This window comes from Salvia hispanica, chromosome 6 (genome assembly GCF_023119035.1).
Source record: "Salvia hispanica cultivar TCC Black 2014 chromosome 6, UniMelb_Shisp_WGS_1.0, whole genome shotgun sequence".
Classification (NCBI taxonomy): Eukaryota; Viridiplantae; Streptophyta; class Magnoliopsida; order Lamiales; family Lamiaceae; genus Salvia; species Salvia hispanica.
In genome coordinates, this window is record NC_062970.1 from 30,624,408 (window position 1) to 30,645,467 (window position 21,060).

General features: G+C 34.2%; 5 protein-coding genes across 7 annotated transcripts; 1 reads left to right on the forward strand and 4 right to left on the reverse strand.

Annotated features, from left to right (window-relative positions):
* Window positions 1-907: 907 nt before the first annotated feature.
* LOC125193416 (cytochrome B5-like protein) lies at window positions 908-2,529 on the reverse strand. The gene is made up of 6 exons (XM_048091201.1): window positions 2,379-2,529; window positions 2,108-2,197; window positions 1,993-2,030; window positions 1,495-1,572; window positions 1,299-1,390; window positions 908-1,121 (listed from the first exon to the last, which is right to left on the reverse strand). Exons 2-6 carry the CDS (start codon window positions 2,184-2,186, stop codon window positions 1,055-1,057), a joined length of 354 nt encoding a protein of 117 aa, XP_047947158.1. The 5' UTR covers window positions 2,187-2,197; window positions 2,379-2,529; the 3' UTR covers window positions 908-1,054.
* Window positions 2,530-2,635: 106 nt separating this feature from the next.
* On the forward strand, window positions 2,636-7,043 carry LOC125193414 (4-hydroxybenzoate polyprenyltransferase, mitochondrial-like). Of its 2 annotated transcripts, none has more exons than XM_048091200.1 (9): window positions 2,636-3,303; window positions 3,648-3,783; window positions 3,950-4,071; window positions 4,592-4,661; window positions 4,854-5,003; window positions 5,538-5,673; window positions 5,789-5,885; window positions 6,145-6,229; window positions 6,374-7,043. In XM_048091200.1, exons 1-8 carry the CDS (start codon window positions 2,918-2,920, stop codon window positions 6,212-6,214), a joined length of 1,167 nt encoding a protein of 388 aa, XP_047947157.1. In that variant the 5' UTR covers window positions 2,636-2,917; the 3' UTR covers window positions 6,215-6,229; window positions 6,374-7,043. The 2 variants fall into 2 exon arrangements, with proteins under 2 accessions (XP_047947157.1, XP_047947156.1); XM_048091199.1 differs by having other exon boundaries at window positions 6,413-7,043.
* LOC125193413 (senescence/dehydration-associated protein At4g35985, chloroplastic-like) lies at window positions 6,211-7,871 on the reverse strand. 2 transcript variants are annotated; one of them, XM_048091198.1, is made up of 5 exons: window positions 7,228-7,871; window positions 6,999-7,123; window positions 6,760-6,926; window positions 6,594-6,678; window positions 6,211-6,525 (listed from the first exon to the last, which is right to left on the reverse strand). In XM_048091198.1, the coding sequence occupies exons 1-5, from the start codon at window positions 7,828-7,830 to the stop codon at window positions 6,360-6,362; spliced, it is 1,146 nt and encodes a 381-aa protein (XP_047947155.1). In that variant the 5' UTR covers window positions 7,831-7,871; the 3' UTR covers window positions 6,211-6,359. The 2 variants fall into 2 exon arrangements, with proteins under 2 accessions (XP_047947155.1, XP_047947154.1); XM_048091197.1 differs by having other exon boundaries at window positions 6,594-6,926.
* Window positions 7,872-9,729: 1,858 nt separating this feature from the next.
* LOC125192016 (senescence/dehydration-associated protein At4g35985, chloroplastic-like) lies at window positions 9,730-11,385 on the reverse strand. Its single transcript, XM_048089466.1, has 5 exons — window positions 10,817-11,385; window positions 10,480-10,607; window positions 10,229-10,395; window positions 10,068-10,152; window positions 9,730-9,987 (listed from the first exon to the last, which is right to left on the reverse strand). Exons 1-5 carry the CDS (start codon window positions 11,369-11,371, stop codon window positions 9,819-9,821), a joined length of 1,104 nt encoding a protein of 367 aa, XP_047945423.1. The 5' UTR covers window positions 11,372-11,385; the 3' UTR covers window positions 9,730-9,818.
* Window positions 11,386-13,869: 2,484 nt separating this feature from the next.
* Window positions 13,870-15,385, reverse strand: LOC125197159 (senescence/dehydration-associated protein At4g35985, chloroplastic-like). Its single transcript, XM_048095869.1, has 5 exons — window positions 14,791-15,385; window positions 14,547-14,671; window positions 14,360-14,472; window positions 14,166-14,250; window positions 13,870-14,094 (listed from the first exon to the last, which is right to left on the reverse strand). The coding sequence occupies exons 1-5, from the start codon at window positions 15,349-15,351 to the stop codon at window positions 13,941-13,943; spliced, it is 1,038 nt and encodes a 345-aa protein (XP_047951826.1). The 5' UTR covers window positions 15,352-15,385; the 3' UTR covers window positions 13,870-13,940.
* Between the last annotated feature and the right edge of the window lie 5,675 nt (window positions 15,386-21,060).

Sequence of the window (21,060 nt, forward strand, 5' to 3'; positions counted from 1 at the left end):
AAATGTTTATGTTTTATTTTAGAATGTTTATGTTTTATGTGATCCAAAATGCAATCTTACCTTTTGCAAGTCACAACAATTAGTTATAGAATTTTTAAGCACTAATTGACCTTAGAAAGTTCATCAGGATTTTAAACATCTAGAGTGTTTTTGACCATTTTCCCTTTAATAATATCATGGATCTTGCCATTACTAATATCCCCAGTGTCTATTAGCAGCCTACATGAATTGAACACATAAAATAAGGAAGCTTGTGATTTGTGTGTAAAGAGGTCAAATAAATAAATGAATTGAACACATAAAACATGGAAACTTGTGATTTGTGTGTAAAGAGGTAAAATATGTACTAATACTGTGTGTAAAAAGTTTTCTTTTTTGAACGATGTCAAAGCTCAATAGGTATACATCACTTGTAGCCCGAAGATCGAATATTAAACACCATCAGAGTTGAGTCCTCCAGTCATTACAGAAGTGCAGTAGTTCAGTGCCTGATTTGAGGACTTCACATCGAAGAACTAACAAAAATAAGAAAACTCAAATCTTTGCCACAGTTCAGGTATTGCAACTGTGCTTCCATTTGGTTTTTACTTGAAAGCAGTATGTATCGGTTATTCTTCAAGCAGTATGCAACAAGTAGTAATTAAAACATGCTATGTATTGCTAAGTAAACCAAGCTACTCATATTCTCATACTATAATACTGGGTTTATCTACACTGTGACATGAGACAAGACGCGAGACATAAGAAATCTGTACAAGTAAACCAAGCTACTCATATTCTCGAATACTACTGGGTTTGTTTACACTGAGACACGAGACAAGACATGAGATATAAGAAATCTGTTATTAACACGTTCGCATTTTTCCCATTCTGATACTACTGGAAGAAATATTATCAGTAATCAAACTAGAAGAACAAAAGGGATCACAAGCTTGATTAACAAAAAAGAAACAAGGAATTAAGTTGGAATGAACTGCAATGTTTAAAAAATAATACGATTGAGCTCCAAAATTACATGATTGAAAACTGACCAATTGAGTCAATGTCCAAATAATTACTTCACTAGATTACCAATGTAGAAGTCCTCAATCATGTCAAAGACACGTGTAGCATGTTGTGGCCTGTAACAAGAAACAGATTGTCTTAGATTTTCATTCATCAGACTATGCAAAAACAAGAGAGGGTGTGAAACATGAAGTGGAACAGTTGAAGATTAAACAGTGGTAGAGTAGTAGTAGGTCAAATATTGCTTCACCACATTCTATAGTCACGACTTATTGATGAAATAGAAGACATACCCAAAGAAGCCTTCAGTTGAATCATCACCAGCATGAACAAGGATAGCATCACCACCAGGGTGCTCCTCTACATAGGAGGTAACATCATAGACCTAAAAGCACAATAAATCAGTCGGTCTCTCTTAGAGAAAGCCCATATGGTGGTGATCACAGAGGGACTTCAAGAAATCTATCAGATTTGAGTTCTGAAGAAAACCTTATCTTTTATGATGATCCAACAGTCAGTCCTCTTATTGTGTGATGAAACATCAGCTTTGGTGTATGCTTTGGATGCCTAAAGAAATTAAATGTGACAATCAGAAAGAGACTCAGAGGGGAAAAGAGTAACAGTGAACCAACCAAGTTATTCAATAAAACCATGCATTATAATCTGGCAAATCTAGACCAAAAGACATTCAAAATTGAAATGGTTCATCTTAAACTCTATATATCATTTACCCTAAATACTTCATTTGGAATCATCATGATTTTGAAACTAATGACTATTAAAACTCAAGGATAATTTGAGAAATGTAAGCCAACATGAGGGAAAAGTTGTCTCCTAAACCGTATGAAACTAATACTAACTAGCAAATTGTACATATCAGTGAACACTCGAGTACTTTTTTTCTTTTTGGAATTAGTTTTTGCTTTGAAGAAATCCAAATTCGAATTAGTTGTCTGGAACAAAAAATCAACTGATTCGAATCTATACCTGAGAAGCAAACTTTTGCTGCGCCCCTTTTCCAGTATCTGCATCCACCAAATTCACTGAGTCACCCGAAATGGAGTGAATTGACAAAAAATAAATAGAGAAAAAGAAAAATAACCAGATTTACGAAGTCGAGGGATGAGAATGAGCATCCCCGATACAAATCCAAGAAACAGTGTCAGCAATAATAGATCCATTGTTAGTTTATCTGCCCACGAGACATGAGCAAAAGAAGATTATAATTGGTAATATTATAGTAGGAAACAGGCAAAGAAGGAGCATTGATTTAAGGAGAATATGATAAGCTGAAGCAGCTCATTGTGATTTCCAGTAATTCCACCATGATTAACGAACGTTGTGCGTTTCTGGAAGAGATAGATGATATGTACCTTTGATTCAACAAATTGCGGCGGGAGGAGTGAGACTTAGCCGGCGGAGTAATACAAATTTGGATGAACACCAGCTCTTATTCAATGTAGAATTATTATTAAAATTATTAGTTTGGATAGTTTCTGTGCTGCTGAAGAGGGATGAACATTATGAGTATATGAAGCAGAATGAGCTGCGAATTCCCTTTTTTTTACATTTAGATTTAGTCCAACAAAAGTAGTGGGCTTGCTTATAACTCATAAGCCCATTAACCTTGGGTCTCTTCTCTCATCTCTCTGCGCTTCCGGCGCCAACAAATCATCGCCGTCACCGCCTACACTTGGGTCTCTTCTCTCTCTCTACACGGTCGCCTGGCTCCTGCTTCTTTCCCTTTCTTCCCGGTGTCTTCCTCTTCGTTTAACATGCTGGTGTGAATTTTGAGATGCTGCTCGGGAAAAGTCTCCCTTTTAAACTGACGTTGGCAATTTTTTGAGAAATTTGAAGAAATTATGATGATTGATGCCTGAAGCTGAGAGGTAAAATCTGTACCGTCTCAGCAATGTCATTTTATCGCCTCTCAAAAACTGCTCGGAGCCTCCGCCACCGTCACTCTTCTCTCTCCGCCGCCCACACTTATTTCCACTCGCCTCTACCGTTGGCCGACTCAAGCCGCCACTCGCGTCACCTCTTCCAAGTCGACAATCAATTTTACAATGACAGAAATTCGTTGCTGTCAACTGGGGCCTATCACCGCCTTCTCCAGTATTCAAGCTTTTCAACTCTACCATCCGATGAGAAACGAGAAGAATCGAAAAATTCCAAGGGTAATGAATGTGATCGGCCGTGGATAGATGTTTATTTACCGGAAAAGGCGCGGCCCTATGCTCGACTAGCGCGGCTGGACAAGCCGATTGGGACTTGGCTCTTGGCTTGGCCTTGTATGTGGTAAGTTTGTTCATCTCTTTATTTGTTCAAAGTTCTCAATTTATTTGGCTGTGCTGTCATGTATTTTCTATTTACTCTGTTTCTATCACATTTAGGAAAGTGAAGAGCTAACCTTAACTGTCTTTCTGCTTTTAAAGATTGCATATGATGTGAACAAGAAATTGAATTAGGCGATCTATGAACCAAGTAGGTGTCAGATCAATTTCCCTTGTTGATTGCTTCAAAAGCATAACTGTTTTTCTTAGTCTTACTTTATACCATCCTGAGACGATGCATGACCAAAGAATGTAAGAAGTTTACTGTGATGATTTGGAAGTTTATTGGTGATATTTTTGGGTTTAAAGGTCAATTACGATGGCGGCAGCTCCAGGGAGCCTTCCGGATATTAAGATGATGATGCTTTTTGGTACAGGGGCATTGCTGTTGCGTGGCGCGGGGTGCACCATTAATGATCTTTTAGATCGAGATATTGACACCAAGGTAGTTATCATTCTAATTCCGCACATCGTTGTTTGTATGTGTAGAAAGAACCAATCTTATTATCTTTAGTTATTGTAATACATGATTTGTCTTCATGTTTAGTATGCATCCTTCTTCCCTCTATTGATTGTATTGCTTCTGTTTTTGATAGTTTAATATGGTGTAGGTAGCAAGGACAAGGTCGAGACCCATAGCAAGTGGTGTACTGTCACCATTTCAGGGACTTTGTTTTCTTGGTTTTCAATTGCTTTTGGGGTTGGAAATTCTTTTGCAACTGAACAATTTTAGGTTTGTACTCATTCTTTCTTCACTTTGACTGTCGCAGTCCATTTCCTTGAAAAGGTGTGCTTGTGTAACAGCTTAGAATTAATCTATGCACTGTAGATTGTAGTGGCGAAGTTCTCTTAGAAGCTCTTAAAAATATACTGAGTATAGGTATTTGATTTTCCTCATACTCCATCAAAGCATTGCATGTCTAAAGGATTCAATTGGTGACCTTGCATACTGAGAGGGTCTTTAGCTAAGCTTATTTTAGACATCTTATAAGATGTTTCAAGTGCTTATAAGATGTGATGTCTTAAGAGCTTATAAGTTGGTAAGTTGGATAATTGAGCTTTTAAGTTAAAGGGAGAATTTTAGTAAAGAAAGGGAGAATCGTCACTTGGGAAGGATATATGACGGAAATAACAAAACATAATAGGGTTGTTTTTCTCTAAATTGACTGTTGCTTATGAGATCATGAAGAGATAAGATGGGGTTGGATGTGTATGTTGCTTGTTTATAGCTTGACTCATAACACATTTTACAGCCGTGTTCTGGGAGCTTCATCTCTGCTGCTAGTATTTTCATATCCTCTGATGAAGAGACTGACGTATTGGGTAATGAATCCTGATCTCTATCCTTTCCATCATAGTATTCATCCTTCTGGCTTGAGACAGGTGGGGTGATGGGAGACACACAGCACACATACACGAAAACACCAAGGAACTTGTGTCTGCCTCTGTACTTCGACAAACACTTTTGTTGGATTATTTAATGCTATATCTTTAGCTGAATCTATGTCGGTGCAGCCTCAGGCCTATCTAGGATTGACGTTTAACTGGGGTGCTTTACTTGGTTGGGCTGCTGTTAGAGGAAGCCTTGATCTGGCTGTAGTGATCCCTCTTTATGCTTCTGGTGTATTTTGGACCCTTGTTTACGATACAATCTATGCACATCAGGTATAGGCTTATCTTTGATTCCTATCTCGTGGACTGGTTCTTGATATATTCCTAATTGGATTTGTATGTAATTGTAATCCAGGAAATTTGATATCTTTAGGGCTTTTAGGAAGTTGATAATTTCTTCTTGAGTTATATCATATGGATAGTATTTAGCTCATACTAAAATATTGGGGAAAAAGTTAGCCTGGTTTTTTCATTTTAGCTTTGGCTTACACATAATTTCTATCCTTTGCTCCGTGCAAGAAAAAGACAAAAAGAGAAGTCTCAGTAAGTACGAGCTAATGAATTACAACACTTTATGGTAAATGTTAAAACCCTCTATTTGGATTAATTGTATTCTAAAATCAGGAAGAGCTCTATATGAACTAAATAAGTGCTTGTTAAATATTTTTACATTGAGATTCGTAAACAATTATGATGTTTGTAATATTATTTCCTCTGAATGCATTAAATCCTGAGGCACGAGAAGCTCGTAGTCACAGAAAATTTTGGATCTAGCGCCACTGAAGTAGGTGACAATTGTACATGCAGGACAAGGAAGACGATATGATAGTGGGTGTCAAATCAACAGCCTTGAGGTTTGCAGATTCAACAAAAGAATGGATTTCTGGCTTTGGAGCAGCATGTATCGGTAGCCTTGCTCTGAGTGGATATAATGCCAATCTAGGTATGCTAGTTTTATTTCTGTTCTCTTTGCCAGCAGATAATTGTTTAATCTCTGGTAGTAATGACTCTCCAATATTTACATGTCTCGGTCTTCAATCTTTTTATGGTTGATGCAGAATGGACATATTACGTATTCTTAGCTGCTGGATCGACACAATTAGCTTGGCAGATACTCACAGTTGACCTTTCAAGCCGTGCTGATTGCAACAGAAAGTGAGTATCTGAATACATGGTTTTCTGTTTGTTTACGTGGTGTTTATGTTTGTGTATATCTTCATGGGTGCATACTGTTGTCTAAATGTATCTTGTACATCTCTGAAGCCATTTAAAACTTTGAATAGTTAACAGTATAATGAAAATTGATGCATATATTTCTGAAATATTTTCGAACTAGTCAGGTCTTCTTTGGGGTCTGATCTTTGAAGCATTTGTAATGACTACTTTTTCCTGTATTTTTTGTGGCTATCATCAGATTTGTATCCAATAAATGGTTTGGAGCAATTATCTGCAGTGGGATTCTTTTTGGAAGACTCTTATCTTGAAGGACTTAACATCAGGTATAGAATTAAAAACCCAATACAGCAATAAATAATTCTTCAATGAATCTAACAGATGTGATTAATTATTCTAAAATACTGTAGTATATTGTTGGCAACTCCATACTGTTATCATAGTTGTTATATATATTTATTTCCCAACAGATTTAGCAGCATTCTTGAGCACTCCTCTTGACGTTGCAGTGGTAGCAGGGTTGATGGCTTTCCTTATCTTGAATACATTCCAAGCAGTGCCCACACAATGCCCTGCAGTTGCTAACGCGTGCCCTGTTGCCTCTCCAGCGCTCTCTCCATACCTATTTTGTCGTAAACACAGTTGAGAATAGAAGATCTGGATTTCCATACTAAGCTAGCATTGGCTTACCTATTAGTAACAGCTGTTGTAACAGCACCCGAGGTTGCTACCATTGTTTGCTTTTCAGCAGCCTCAGCTGCGTCTATTATTTTGTCTGTGCATTGACAATATACGATCTTAAACTCATTGGAATTGGTAGTAGCAATTAGATACAAGAAACTAGGAATGAACTTACTTAGTGCATCAAGGGAAGCCAAGAGCACCTCTCCCGGCATCATATTCAAGAAGGCCTTCCCCGGCCGGGATTCAACAATTGGCGTCATTACTGCACCAGTACCACTCTCAACCACGTTAAGCACACTTTTGCTTAATTTCTGTGTCATCTTCGACAGCTTCCTCGCCCTGCCATGTTATACATACATTTCATAAATTTTCCTTTTCATGGACTATTGTGCAAAAGGAAAAGATACATACCGTTTCAAGCTCTTATTCAGGGAGCCTTTGCTTTTCTTTGCTCCATTGCTCTGAATTTTGTTAGGTGCTACTATATTCTTCTCCTCGACTGCTTGAATCAGGATTGTTTCCCCTCCTTTCTGCACCTGTCAAACAACAAATGTTTTAGTAAACAAAATAGAATCATCTAGTTTTCATCTCCCTTTTTCCTTAGATCTTCATCGTGCATCAATTTTGGATTGAAGGTCACCTTATTAGTATAGGCATTGCTGCACTTGAAGATGCCCTTGACAATGTACCCGGTGCCATCAGCTATAGCCTTGGCCAAGAAGCTATTATAACTATCCACCGCCGGCGCAAACTCCTTCCAATCGATATCACTATCTCTCTTCTTCTTTGACGCCGTGAACGAGCAATTCTCCCTCAGGAACGCGTCCAACTCCTCCAAACCGCCGCTGGCAAATGCCACGCCGTAGCTGAGTGGCGTGCCGTCGTTCATGAGCAGCGAGAAGAGGTAGTGCTTCTCGTCCAGCTTCACCACCGGCTCGTCCTTAGTCAGCGGCCACTGCAGCTCCGCCCCGACCTTCACAGCGGTGGCGATCGCCACGTTGCCATCGGTTATTCGTTGGAGCTCGAAGTCGCCGGCGCCGAGCTCCACGGCTTCGCCCTCGTCCATGAGATGAACCCTGCATTCTGGGATTCGCAGAAGAACATCGTGTCTTACGTTAATAGTATTGTTGTTTTGTGGGATTAATGTTTCTTGGTTTGAAGGTTGTTGAACTTGAGTTGATGGTGGCTCTGGTAGTGATGCCTTTTTTTGAGTTTTTGATTTCGTTGGCTTGCAGCAGTTCATCTTTCCTTTTCGGTTTCAAAGACTAAACGATTGAGTTTAGATTGATGTGCTTGATTTATTCTATGATTTGTAACTTTATTCTGTGCTTGTTGAGAAAGTTGATGCCAATTATTCCTTGTTACTTTCGGTGAACAAAAAATTTTTGACTCAAAAAATGCTCATTTCTTTTCAATCTTTATCTATCGCAAAATTTTCATCTTATATTATTCCTTCTTTTACTGCAAAGAAGAATAATAGCATCATATTAATATAGATCAGATTCTATTATCTTGTAATAGTATGGTATTAATATAAATCATAATATTATGATCTATATAAATAAATATTATCATGATCTATTAATTTGATACTAGTAATAGTAATATAGATCATGTCAATATTATTTAATAGTATCATATTAATATAGATCATGATAATTATTTTTTGTTATACCGAAGTAAAGAAATATGAAATTGTGAAAATCTTTTTAATGAAAGGACCGAGGAGCGATAAGAAAGAAAAAAATTAATAGAAATTTACAACTAAAGAAACACATATTTTGAATTCATGGGTCATTAAATTTATAACCAATTGTCCAAGTCTATATAGCAAAAGATGATATTAGCCCTAATTTAAAAAAGTGGAAATATTATCTATTTTAATGTAGATGTACTGTACTAAAATATCCTTAACAAAAATCAATTAAAATAATTTTAAAAGAAATAAATGCAATACCTCTACCAATAAATCCAATAATAAGTGAATCACAACAAATGGTTCATTTCTTAAGAGGCACATGACTGGAATTGGGTTCCTTTCGGTATTTTCAAATTGCAGCATGTTGAATTAGAATTAAAGCATTTAATTCTAAATTTGATGTTTAGTACTTAAAAAAATTAATAAAGTAGCTTCAAATATTTAGATCTAGAACTGGATTATAATTTCAATTCCTTTTAAGTTTGAACTTCGAACGTCATATCTAGATAGATATTTAAAATTCCAAATAATTATAAAATTGCACGCGCGCGCGCGCACACACAGAGAGATAAAAATTTCCAAGATCATGTCAATAATACGATAAAATTACTTATTTTATATAAGCAATGCAATTTGTGCAACCTGCTCGAAACATGTTTTTCAGTATACCAATCCTAACACTATTACGCGAGAAGGGAGATCGCAAAGTACATAACTTCAGGGTGGAGAATTATTACAGAAGTTGGAAACATACGAGGTGGGCTTTTCTATTCTACACTCTAGTGTGGATAAAACAATAAAATATTTTCAATGAGTTATACGGTTTATATTTCTTGAAAACGTGAAAGCAAGTTTTTTGTTCATTAAAGAAGGTTTGTTTTATGTGATGCCTATGTTTGACGATGTCAAAAGATGATAATGCGGTTACCAAGAAGGGGATCATCCATGCTCGGACTAATGTATACGTGGACTGCACGTCATCGAGCAGGTAGGTCGGTCGGGTAACCGTGGAAGGTAGCCACCTTTCCGGCACACAAAGAATGTTCAGATATGACGAATTACAGAAAAAATTTAGTTTGATCTGATAAACTTTTAAGTAATAGAATTTTAGTAAGCTTGGACCTTTTTAGAAAAACTCCCTAGTGTTACTTGATGGCTTGACAAAATTTTCAAACTATATTTGTGTGTTTCACAAAATGTTTTCATTGAGTCGTGCATGCATTTCTAAATTTAAAGGTTGAGCCGTGATAAAGTGGAGTACATTGATTCGAATTGGCTTAATCATGTTATGTCTTACTCTCGAAGGTTCATGTTTTCATATGTTTTAGTTGTTTCCGATGCGCAAATAAGCAAGTTTATTTTTGTATTTCTTTTGAGACTCGGTTGTTTGATAATTTGTGTTTGGTATAAGTATATCCATTTGATACAAGTGCTTGATAAGTATTGTTGGCAATTCCATACTATTACCATGGTTGTTATATATATATTGTTGGAAACTCCAGATTGTTGTCATGGTTGTTACATACACACATTTATTTCATAAGAGGTTTAGTAGCAGCTTTTTTTAGCACTGCTGTTGACGATACAGAGCCGGCAGGGTTGATGGCTTGTCTTATCTTGAATACATTCCAAGCAGTGCCTACACAACTCCCTGCAGTAGCTAACACGGTCTCTGCCGCCTCTCCAGCGCTCTCTCCAAACCTATATATTTTGTCGTAAACACAGTGGAGAATGCATAGAAGATCTGGAATTCCATACAAAGGTAACTAGCATTGGCTTACTTATTGGTGACGGCTGTTTTAACCGCACCTGAGGTTGCTACCATTGATTGCTTTTCAGCAGCTTCAGCTGCTTCTGTTATTTTGTCTGTGCATTCACAAACTCATTTGAATTTGTAGAACCAAATAAATACTACAAGAAAACTAGGAATTAATGAACTTACTAATTGCATCAAGGGAAGCCAAGATAACCTCGCCTGGCATCGTAGACAAGAAGGCCTTCCCCACTCGGGACTGAAGAATTGGTGCCATCGCTGAACCGGAACCACTCTCAGCTACATTAAGCACACCTTTGCTCATTTTCTCTGTCATCTTCGATAGTTCCATCGCCCTGCCATGTTATACATATATTCAATAAATTTTTTGAATTTTCATTTTCATGAACTATTGTGACAATTAAAAGACACATATATACCGTTTCAAGCTTTTATTCAGAGCGCCTTTCTTTTTCTTTTCTCCATTGCTAACAATTTGGTCAGGTGCTTCTATGTTCTTCTCCTCGACTGCATCAATCGGGATTGTTTCCCTTCCTTTGATCTGCACCTGTCATTGTCAACCATCCATTGTTTTCATAAGCAAAATATATAGAATCATCAAGTTTTCATCATCCATGAATTTTGGATTGTGATCGATACAAAATGGATGACTGAGATTTGGTCTCTAGTTCGACATTGAATACAATTTCTTAAAATTAAGTATAAATTTACTACATATATATGAGCATAGTAGTAGTATTTTGTATGGATGGTTACCTTATTAGAATAGGCATTGCTGCAGTTGAAGATGCCCTTTACAACGTGTCCAGTGCCACCAGCAATAGCCTTGGCCAAGAAGCTATTATAATTATCCACCGCCGGCGCAAACTCCTTCCAATCGATATCACTATCTCTCTTCTTCTTTGACGCCGTGAACGAGCAATTCTCCCTCAGAAACGCGTCCAACTCCTCCAGACCGCCGCTGGCAAACGCCACGCCGTAGCTGAGAGGCGTTCCGTCGTTCATGGGCAGCGAGAAGAGGTAATGCGTCTCGTCCAGCTTCACCACCTGCTCGTCCTTAGTCAGCGGCCACTGCAGCTCCGCCCCGACCTTCACGGCGGTGGCGATCTCCACGTTGCCATCGGTTATTCGTTGGAGCTCCAAGTCGCCGGCCCCGAGCTCCACGGCTTCTCCCTCGTCCATGAGATGAACCTTGCATTCTGGGATTCTCATAATAACATCGTCTCTTACGTTCACAATTAAACTGCTGTTGTTTTCTGGGATTGATGTTTCTTGGTTTGATGGTTGTGGAACTTGAGTTCTTGATTCCATTGGGTTGCAGCAGTTAATCTCTTCTTTGGCGATTCCAAAAACTAATTAATCAATTGAGAATATATATAAAGTGCAGAGATGTACGTAACTGGATATCAGTAATTGTCTAATTGATTTATGCTATAATTTGTAACTTTATTCTGTGCTTATTGAGCAAGTTGACTCCAACTACTCATTGTTAATTTCGGTGACCAAGTAAATTGTGACTTTTTAAGGGTTACCATTCGGATTTTGCTTCAGTTTTTTACTCAAACGGAACCAAAATCAAAAAACCAAATTTAGTTCAAAATTCAAATCAAACCGAACTCGAAAAACTGAAAACCAAACTTCAAAAACCGAATTAAACCGAAAAAAATCTAAAAACTGAAAAACTAAAAATAAAATATAAAATATAAAATATAAAATTAATAGAATGTATATAATACATATTATACTCTCTCCGTCCCCGATTAATTGTCAATCTTTGACTGGACACGGGTTTTAAGAAATGTAAAGAAAAGTTGGTTGAAAAAGTCAGTGGAATGTGAGACCCACTTTTTTATATTGGTTTTATAATAAAATGTGAGTTAGTTGAATGTGTGACCTACATACCATTTATGATAAAAATGAAGTGTGACAATTATTGAGGGATGAACCGAAATGGAAAAGAGTGACAATTAATCAGGGACAGAGGGAGTATATAATATTATATTTAAAATATAATTTAGTTATTAGGGTTTTTGGATTTTTTTTTTGCCCGAACCGAACCGAACCGAAAAACCGAAAAAATCGAATCGAATTTCAAAATGTTGGTTCGGATATTCGATTTTCAGTTTTTTCCACACCCCTAGTGACTATCATTTCTTTTCGGTCTTTATCTATTGCCAAATTTTCATGTTATATTATTCCTTCTTTTACTACAAAGAAGAATAATAGAGTATCATTGCAGCAAAAAGGGTGATTTCATATTATATTAATAGAGTATCATATTAATATAGATCACGATGATATTATATATTACGATTCATATTTTTATATTAATATTGAAATGACAATATTATTTAATAATAGTATTATATTAATCGATAATATATTAATATTATATTTTGTTATAGTGAAATAAAGGAATATGAAATCGTGAAATTAATTTCTACTATAAGAAAAAGGAAAATCTTAAGAGTGAAAACTTTTATACATAACTTTTCAAGATAAATTTACAACTAAAATACTTTCTCAGTCTCGCAATAGGAGTCTTATTTAGTTATTACACGGGTTTTAAGAAATATAAAAAAAAAGATTGAATAAGTTAGTGAAATTTGAATCCCACTTATATATATTAGTTTTATAATAATAAATTGGTTGAATGTTGGGCCTATTTACTATTTATGATAAAATTAAAATAGGATTTTTATTGTGGAACGTATTGAAATAGCAAAATATGATTCTTATTATAAGACGGAGGGAGTAACACACTTAGAATTAGGAAAATCAATCATATTTCCATAATGTGATCTAAATACATTATAATTTATTTTTAATTCAATTTATTTTTGTGTATATATTTTATTATCTCTCACTTGAAGTTCTGTATTACCTACGGTCCTACACCTATATAAGGACAATTTGATAATTATGTGCATAGCATAATTTGTTAATGGCAACATAGGATCCACATATTTATGATGGACAATCATTTTTTCATCTCTCCCCTTTTATTGCATCTATTTAAGGACATGTCTTTAAAATTTTAAAATATTAGTGTAATTTCATTGTCTTTATATATTTAGTGTATATTTTGTCTACCAAATAAAATAATAATATAACAGCAAAACGAATGAATAATGACAGATTTCTTATCAAATTATTCTTTATAAAATTGTAGTTATATAATTAGCACTATAAAGTATTAAAAATTTGTTATCTAATTTTAATAAAATGTAATTAATCAGATTTAAAATATATAGCTAAAACACTTACTTTTTTGTCACTTTTTATTCACAATTTTTTTTTTATAATTTGTGTTGTAAGAACGTCTAACTCTAGTCTTCACGATCGAATGTATTTTGTCCAAGTATTTTTATTTGATATCTTTAAATGTACAAGTGATCCATTTATCTTTCCCCTTTCCATCCCTTCTTTTTAATCCTCACCCCCTAGTCACGGTTTCCAGGATCTTGGTATAGGACTTAGCAAAGTGTAGTCGTAACATATATCCTGGATCCACAAGTACTTTCAATGCATATATAATATCCTAAGAAGTCACAGATCACAGAGGTTCATGTTTGATCGAATTGGTTGACAAGGAAAATGATACTACTATGAGTGCATACCGGTATGTATTAGAGTACCTTATACGATCTGAAACTAGTTTGAACTTGGAATAGATATAAACATAAACTGATGCATACATTATCCGCAATATTTTCAAACTAGCTAGAAAGGTATTTTTTCAGGTCTGGTCTCTGAAGTATCTTTAATGATATAATTATTTTACATATGTTTTTTTTTTAAATCCTCAATGAATGGTTAATACAACAATATATAAATGGTCATGAATGAAATATAGAAATGGGATGAAGTATACAAATTGTCAGTCCATCTTCTTGTTGCTCTTTGAACAACATATAGCAGTCCAACAACTGACTACGGCTTTTCTTATCTTGAATATATTGCAAAGTGTAGAGGCACAATTCCCTACAATTTCAAATATGTGCTCCGTCCTCTTCCCAGCTCTCTCTCCGCACCTATTATGGCATAATCCGAAGATGAAAAACTATTACTAATAGGAATGGAAGATCTCGACTGCCTTCCTTACCTACGAGTGACAGCGTCTTGCACAGCGCCCGCGGTGGCTTCGATTGCTTCATTCCTAGCGGCTTCAGTTGCCTCTAGTAACATTTCTGTGGATTCACAACATAGTTCAAATACAACTAAACACAAGAAATTATTAAGATAAAAAAGGTTATACAGAATATAGGGTAGGCTTAATTTGAACTGAAATGAACTTACTAACTGCATTAATGGAAGCCACACGCGCTTCTCTAACTGATTCTGAAGCTTCGTCGATCACATCAACCATGGTCTTGGTTATTTTATATGTCATATTTGTCAATTTCTTTGCGCTGCCACAAAGTATTAGGAGTAATAAAATTTGGAATTTTCATTTTCATTGACTATTGTGACAGAAGATACATACTGTATCAAGGCTTTGTTGAGGGATGCCTTGTTTTGGTTTGCTCCACTGTCACTGATTTTTTCAGGCTGGTCTGCGTTATTCTCCCCAACTCTGGGAATCAGGATTGTTTCCCCTATTTCCTGCACCTGTACGGTTTCATCAACAATAATAGCATCATGCCATAATTGTGTACAATGTGTAACCATTTTTGAAAAAAATAATACTACTAGATAAAAAATATACTACTATGAAATAAAATAGCTACCTTACTAGTATAAGCCTCTGTGCACTTGAAGATGCCCCTAATAACGTGGCCGGTGCCTATGGCAATAGCCTGGCCCAACAAAGTGTTATACTGATCCACCGCCGGCGCAAACTTGTTCCAATCGATGCCAACATTTTTCTTCTTCTGCGCAGCGGTGAACAAGCAATGCTTGGCCAGCAACGCATCCAACTGCCCCAAGAGTCCGCCACTCGTCTCAGGCGCAAACGCCACGCCGTAGCTGAGAGGCTGGGCGTCGCTCATCGGCAGCGAGAAGAGGTAGTTAAGAGCGTCGAGCTTCAATATCGGCTCGTCCTTGGTCAGCGGCCACTGGAGCTTCTCCCCGACCTTCACGGCTGCGGCCAGCGCTACATCGCCGTCTGATATCCACTGGAGCTCGAAGTCGCCCGCGGCAAGCTGCCCGGCTTCGCCCTCGTTCATCAGAATAACCTTGCATTCTGGGATTCTCACAAGAATGTCGCGTCTTACGTTAAGACTAGGATTTGATGCTTGCTGAGAAATGTTTCTCTCGGTTGTTGATTTCGTTGGTATGCAACAGCTCATCTTTTCTGTAGCCTTTTTATTTAACCACTGTTTCTTGAAATAATTTTGTGTATGGTAATGTGCCTGCAGAGGGCGACATTTATAATTTGATTTGGTGCTATAATTTCTGACTTTATTCTCTTCTTCTTGGGTAAGTTTTAAACCAATTATTCCTTATTACTTTAGGTTACAAAAATGGGTTAGTGTTGAAAAGCATCTGATTTGTTTACTATTCACTATTGTATATGAATGATGCATCCTTGGGTTTGGATTAACGAATCCAAATGCACAATTTTAAAGTTTAAACTTAAAGTAAAAAACGAGAGAGAATTAAATTATAAAAAATTGATAGGGGAACACCTAAAGTAAAAAATAGAGAATCGCAATTATCACCTTTTAAATTCTTAATGACAATTCACCAAATTCGTTTAGGAAAGGCAACATTCTTGAGTGTTCTTCTGTATATTCAGACTCCACGAAATTACTTCCCCATCCAAACTAAGTTGAATCTAATAATATATAATATATACACGTAGAACCTGTTTGATTTGAAAATTAATACTATCTCATAATTAAATATATATTATGTTTGGTTCATGAAACTGATTCTCACAATTTCATTCTAGATAGATAATCATACATAATAAATTAATAATGAATCATAATCATCCCCCTCTAACTAGTCTATACATATATAAAAGGCGAGTTTTGATCTTCTTTTGAAATATTTATAAGTTTTGTCCCCATTCTAGAATATTTATAAGTTATGAAATCGATTTGAATATTTATGTAATAACTAATTCCTTCTCATGGCCATGTCAACTAATTAAATGCTAGGTCTTGGACTTTTAATATACTAGTGTTAGCCCACGCGCTATGTAGCGCGACACATAATATTTTTGTTCTATTAATTAGATATTTTGAATAAATTAAATAAATTAAAAATAACATCATTACATACGATTAAAAAATAAAAAATATAGTACTATATACAATAATATGTTAAATAATTATAGATATAAAATTAAATAATTTTTTAATTAAATAACACGATAATATTTGTTAATTACGACACTTATAGTTACAACATACATACTTCAGTATTAAAATACTCAATATTAAATTGATATAAAATATTAAATATGCAACTAAAAAGTATAAGGAGGACAATAACATCGTCATACAAAGATAAAATGATGTACAAAACAAATAAAACATAAACATAAGAACAATAAAACAATAGTTTGTAAGACATTAAAAAACTTATATGTGAACAATCTTAATTGTACAATAATAAGAATAGCAACATAAAGAAAATAAAATAAATAATAAAACACAAGCTCCAATACCCCGATGACTCTTCCTCAACCTTATTTTCCTCCTTAATCTCCAAATTAATGATTTATGCATATGCGCAAAAACAAATGTGATATTTATGATCTTCGTCTTCTTTGCTTCCTTTCGTCATTTCGTTGCTTTAGGTGTTTTCTTTGCATGAAAACTATGAAGTGACGAAGTTGGTGACAAATGTGTAATGTTGTAGCTTCAAAATATTATAGATAGTCAGAGCTTATGTGATTTCTATATTTGTAAAAATAGAACTATTATAGTATGGACAAAAAAATTAAAATAAAACTAATAAAAATAAAACAAACTAACATCAAGAAAAAACTGAAATATGAACTAACATCGTTGAAACAAATTAATCTCAAATAAATGTACTACCATAGGTAAAGAGTAATAACCATATCGAGAAAAATTCTTCCTTTTGCAAAGAATCCGTGATGCAATTGGACATGACAATGAGGAATGAATTATAAGCTAGCAAATGATACATATTTATAAACAATGAATGATTTTAGTTTTAGATAAATAACTAAAAATTAGTAATAAGCTAAGCACTGACACATACCATCCGATCGTGGAACACATATTCCAAGAAGATTACATTGTTTTGTCCACATTTAATGAACATAAATATGCATGCACAACACTTGAATCACTGACGAAGTATTGTTAGGCTGTAGACATTAAGGAATGCGAATTTCATGATGTGAACAAATCTTTACTTTTGCCGCAAATTTGTGATGGAGTGAGGGGAGACGATGAAGAAGTGAAATACAATCTTGCAAATGATACATATTTATAGATATAAAGTATTGAAAATGAATCATTAATGTGGCGGTTACAAAATAATAAGGAACAATTATATTTTGTCCAATTGAATATTATGAGTCAACAAAGTAACTCCTAAATTGAGTGAGACTAATAATCATCAAAATAATTGCCAAAGTAACTTACAATGTAAAATAAATATACATAAATATAATATGGTGATTAGTTATTCCATAAATATTTAAATTGATCCCATAACTTATAAATATTCTGGAATAAGGACAAAATTTATAAACATTTTAAAAGAAGGCCAAAACTCGCCTTTTATATATGTATAGATAAGAATAAAACGTCTTATTCCATAAACTTAAATACTAATTAAAAATGAGGTGTAATCATGCAAATTATTAATTTGTAACCGCCACATTTCTAATTCTTTTCCAATACTTTATATCTATAAATATGTATCAATTGCAAGATTCTATTTCATTACTTCAATTTCTCTCCTCACTCCATCACAAATTGTCGGCAAAAATAAATATTTGTTCACATCATGGCATTCACATTCCTTAACAATCTACAGTCAGTAATTTGAGTGAGGTGCGTGCGTGTTTATAAATTCATTGTGGACAAACTAATGTAATCTCATTGGCGTGTGTGTTCCACGATCAGATGGTATTCATGTCTTTGCTTAGCTTATTACCATTTTTTAGTCATTTACCAAAACTAAAATCATACATTGATTATTTTTTTTATGCAGGGAACAAGGATTCAAGTCACGGTCCCAAGGAATTTATGTAATACTTTCAACTTTTTTTCTTTAAATATGTATCATTTGCTAGGTTATAATTTATTCTTCATTGTCTTGTCTCATTACATCACGAATTTTCTGCAAAAAGAAGAATTTTCATCGGTATGGTTATTACTCTTTACCTATAGTAGTACATTTATATAATATTATTTTGTTTTGGTAATGTTAGTTCATCTTTAAGTTTTTCTTAGTATTAGTTTGTTTTTTTTTTTTAGTTTTGTTTTAATTTTTCCATCCATGCTATAATAGTTCTTTTTTTAGTAGTACATCAGTATAGTTATTACTCTTTACCTATAGTAGTACATTTATATAATATTTTGTTTCGGTAATGTTAGTTCATCTTTAAGTTTTTCTTAGTATTAGTTTGTTTTATTTTTTTTTTTAGTTTTGTTTTAATTTTTCCGTCCATGCTATAATAGTTCTTTTTTTAGTACTACATCGGTATGGTTATCACTCTTTACCTATAGTAGTACATTTATATAATATTATTTTGTTTCGGTAATGTTAGTTCATCTTTTAAGTTTTTCTTAGTATTAGTTTGTTTTATTATTTTAGTTTTGTTTTAATTTTTCCGTCCATGCTATAATAGTTCTTTTTACATATATAGAAATTACATGAGCTTCTGACTATCTATATTATTTTGAAGCTACTACTCTACATATTTGTCTCCAACTTCGTCACTCCATAGTTTTCATGAAAAGAAAACACCTAAAACAACGAAATGACAAAAGGAAGCAAAGAAGACAAAGATGATAAACTATCACCTTTGTTTTCGCGCATATGCATAAATCATTAGTTTGGAGATTAAGGAGGAAAATAAGGCTGGGGAAGAGTCAGCGGGATATTGGAGTTTGTGTTTTATTTTATATTTGTTTTATTTTGCTATTCTTATTATTGTACAATTTAGGCTGTTCACATATACTAAGTTTTTTTATGTCTTACGAACTACTACCTCCGTTCACCAAAATTTGTCCCACTTTGACCCGGAACGGGTTTTAAGAAATGTAATGGAAAGTGAGTTGAAAAAGTTAATGGATTGTGAGTCTTACTTTTATATATTAATTTTATAATAAAATGTGAGTAGGAATGAGTTAGTGGAATATGAGGTCCACTACCAAAAATGGTAAAAGTGAAATGGGACAAATTTTGGTGGACGGACGGAAATGCAAAAATGGGACAAATTTTGATGGACGGAGGTAGTATTGTTTTATTGTTCTAATATTTATATGTGTGTGTTTTTAAATTTGTACATCATTTTATCTTTTAATGATGATATCATTGTCTTCATTATACTTTTTAGTTATGTACTAGTCATAAATATTTTATACCAATCGATAGTATTTTAGTATTGAAGTATGTTTGTTGTAACGATAATATTTTTTTCGTTGTAGAGACCTATAAGTGTCGTAATTAATAAATATTTTTATGTTGGTTTAGTTTAGAATTTATTTAATTTTATATGTATAATTATTTAACATATTATACTATATTTTTTTATTTTTTTATTTTATGTAATGATATTAATTTATTCACAATATCTAATTAATAGAACAAAAATATTATGTGTCGCGCATAGTGCGTAGACTAACACTAGTTAAAATAATCTCTCAATTTAATCCAAATTAGATAATGATATGATAATGAGTTATGACAACCAAACATCACCTATAGCACCACTTCATTTGCACCATGATTTTAGTTACAATATTATTATTTCCAGGAGAAGAAAACGGGGACGGTAGGGATTGAACGGTTGGCCTTGTGATTTTTTACATAGGAAAATTTTATTGTTTGGTTATCCCCAAAACGAGCATGTACAAGTTTAGAAATTTCTTAGCTTCCTCTCGCTGAAAACATGAAAGCTAGGATTCGTTTGGCTTCCACTACAACAACAAAAAAATCCGTTATGAACATTTTTTAATGCAATTAAGGACGTTAATTGTGTTTCTAAATATAACACTAGTGCTTCAGAAAAACGTTATTACCGTTGGTATCCCAACTAAAATTAAATGACAGAAATTGAAGCATCCTGAAAAAGCAAAAAATGAAGTTAATTTGTGTTTAATTTATGGACGTTTTCTTTTGTTTCATAAATTGTTGTTAGTATTTTTAAAAAATTTCCAACGCATATAATTGCGTTTCAGTTTTTATCTACATTATAAATTTTTGTAGGGTTCCTCGTCAGGACTGAGGATGATATCTTTGGCAACGTGGTTGCTCTTTCTCTTGCACAAATTCTTCTGCGTTGGGCCGATTCTTGTCCTGGTTGGCAATAGTAGTCATTGCCCAAAACTATGTTCAAATAATTACCCTTACAATATGAATGGATATATCACAACGAGTTGAAGATGATTGATTGTTGCATGCGGAAGTGGGAACCTAGTGGAAGACGAACCTTTTGTGCTATGCAAGTGGTGATGAAAATTATCTACGAGTGATGTTGCCTGTGATTTGACACCGTTGACTATGTCAAATACAACCTAAATGTTAATTAATGTTTGTTCTTCTATCTCGCTCTAGGTGAAACATTTTTATTTCAAACACAAAAATTCTGTAGTGGTATTTTGTTAGTTAAGTGAAGAGAATAAAATAAGGCAGAATAAAAAAATAGAGAGAATGATGTTTTCATTTTTAAAAATGCAGTATCATTTAGAGTGAGACATCCTACAAAGAAAAATGGTTCAATTAGAATGGAACGGAAGGAATATAAAAAAATGTACTATTACTATTTACTCCATCTGTCCCAAAAAAATAGACTAGTTTTATCATTTTAGACCATCCCCCAAAATTAGACAAAATCTAAA

Coding starts and splice junctions, on each gene's coding strand:
- LOC125193416 (XM_048091201.1), bottom strand. CDS start 2,186: ATGGATCTATTATTGCTGACACTGTTTCTTGGATTTGTATCGGGGATG. Junction 2,031..2,107: donor CCCTCGACTTCGTAAATCTG/GTTATTTTTCTT, acceptor TGGTGGATGCAG/ATACTGGAAAAGGGGCGCAG. Junction 1,573..1,992: donor AGCAAAAGTTTGCTTCTCAG/GTATAGATTCGA, acceptor TAATTTCTTTAG/GCATCCAAAGCATACACCAA.
- LOC125193414 (XM_048091200.1), top strand. CDS start 2,918: ATGTCATTTTATCGCCTCTCAAAAACTGCTCGGAGCCTCCGCCACCGT. Junction 3,304..3,647: donor TTGGCTTGGCCTTGTATGTG/GTAAGTTTGTTC, acceptor TTGGGTTTAAAG/GTCAATTACGATGGCGGCAG. Junction 5,674..5,788: donor TGGATATAATGCCAATCTAG/GTATGCTAGTTT, acceptor TGGTTGATGCAG/AATGGACATATTACGTATTC.
- LOC125193413 (XM_048091197.1), bottom strand. CDS start 7,830: ATGAACTGCTGCAAGCCAACGAAATCAAAAACTCAAAAAAAGGCATCA. Junction 7,124..7,227: donor GCAATGCCTATACTAATAAG/GTGACCTTCAAT, acceptor GTTGTTTGACAG/GTGCAGAAAGGAGGGGAAAC. Junction 6,526..6,593: donor ACAACAGCTGTTACTAATAG/GTAAGCCAATGC, acceptor ACGACAAAATAG/GTATGGAGAGAGCGCTGGAG.
- LOC125192016 (XM_048089466.1), bottom strand. CDS start 11,371: ATGGAATCAAGAACTCAAGTTCCACAACCATCAAACCAAGAAACATCA. Junction 10,608..10,816: donor GCAATGCCTATTCTAATAAG/GTAACCATCCAT, acceptor TGACAATGACAG/GTGCAGATCAAAGGAAGGGA. Junction 10,396..10,479: donor CTGAATAAAAGCTTGAAACG/GTATATATGTGT, acceptor ATAACATGGCAG/GGCGATGGAACTATCGAAGA.
- LOC125197159 (XM_048095869.1), bottom strand. CDS start 15,351: ATGAGCTGTTGCATACCAACGAAATCAACAACCGAGAGAAACATTTCT. Junction 14,672..14,790: donor CAGAGGCTTATACTAGTAAG/GTAGCTATTTTA, acceptor GAAACCGTACAG/GTGCAGGAAATAGGGGAAAC. Junction 14,095..14,165: donor CAAGACGCTGTCACTCGTAG/GTAAGGAAGGCA, acceptor ATGCCATAATAG/GTGCGGAGAGAGAGCTGGGA.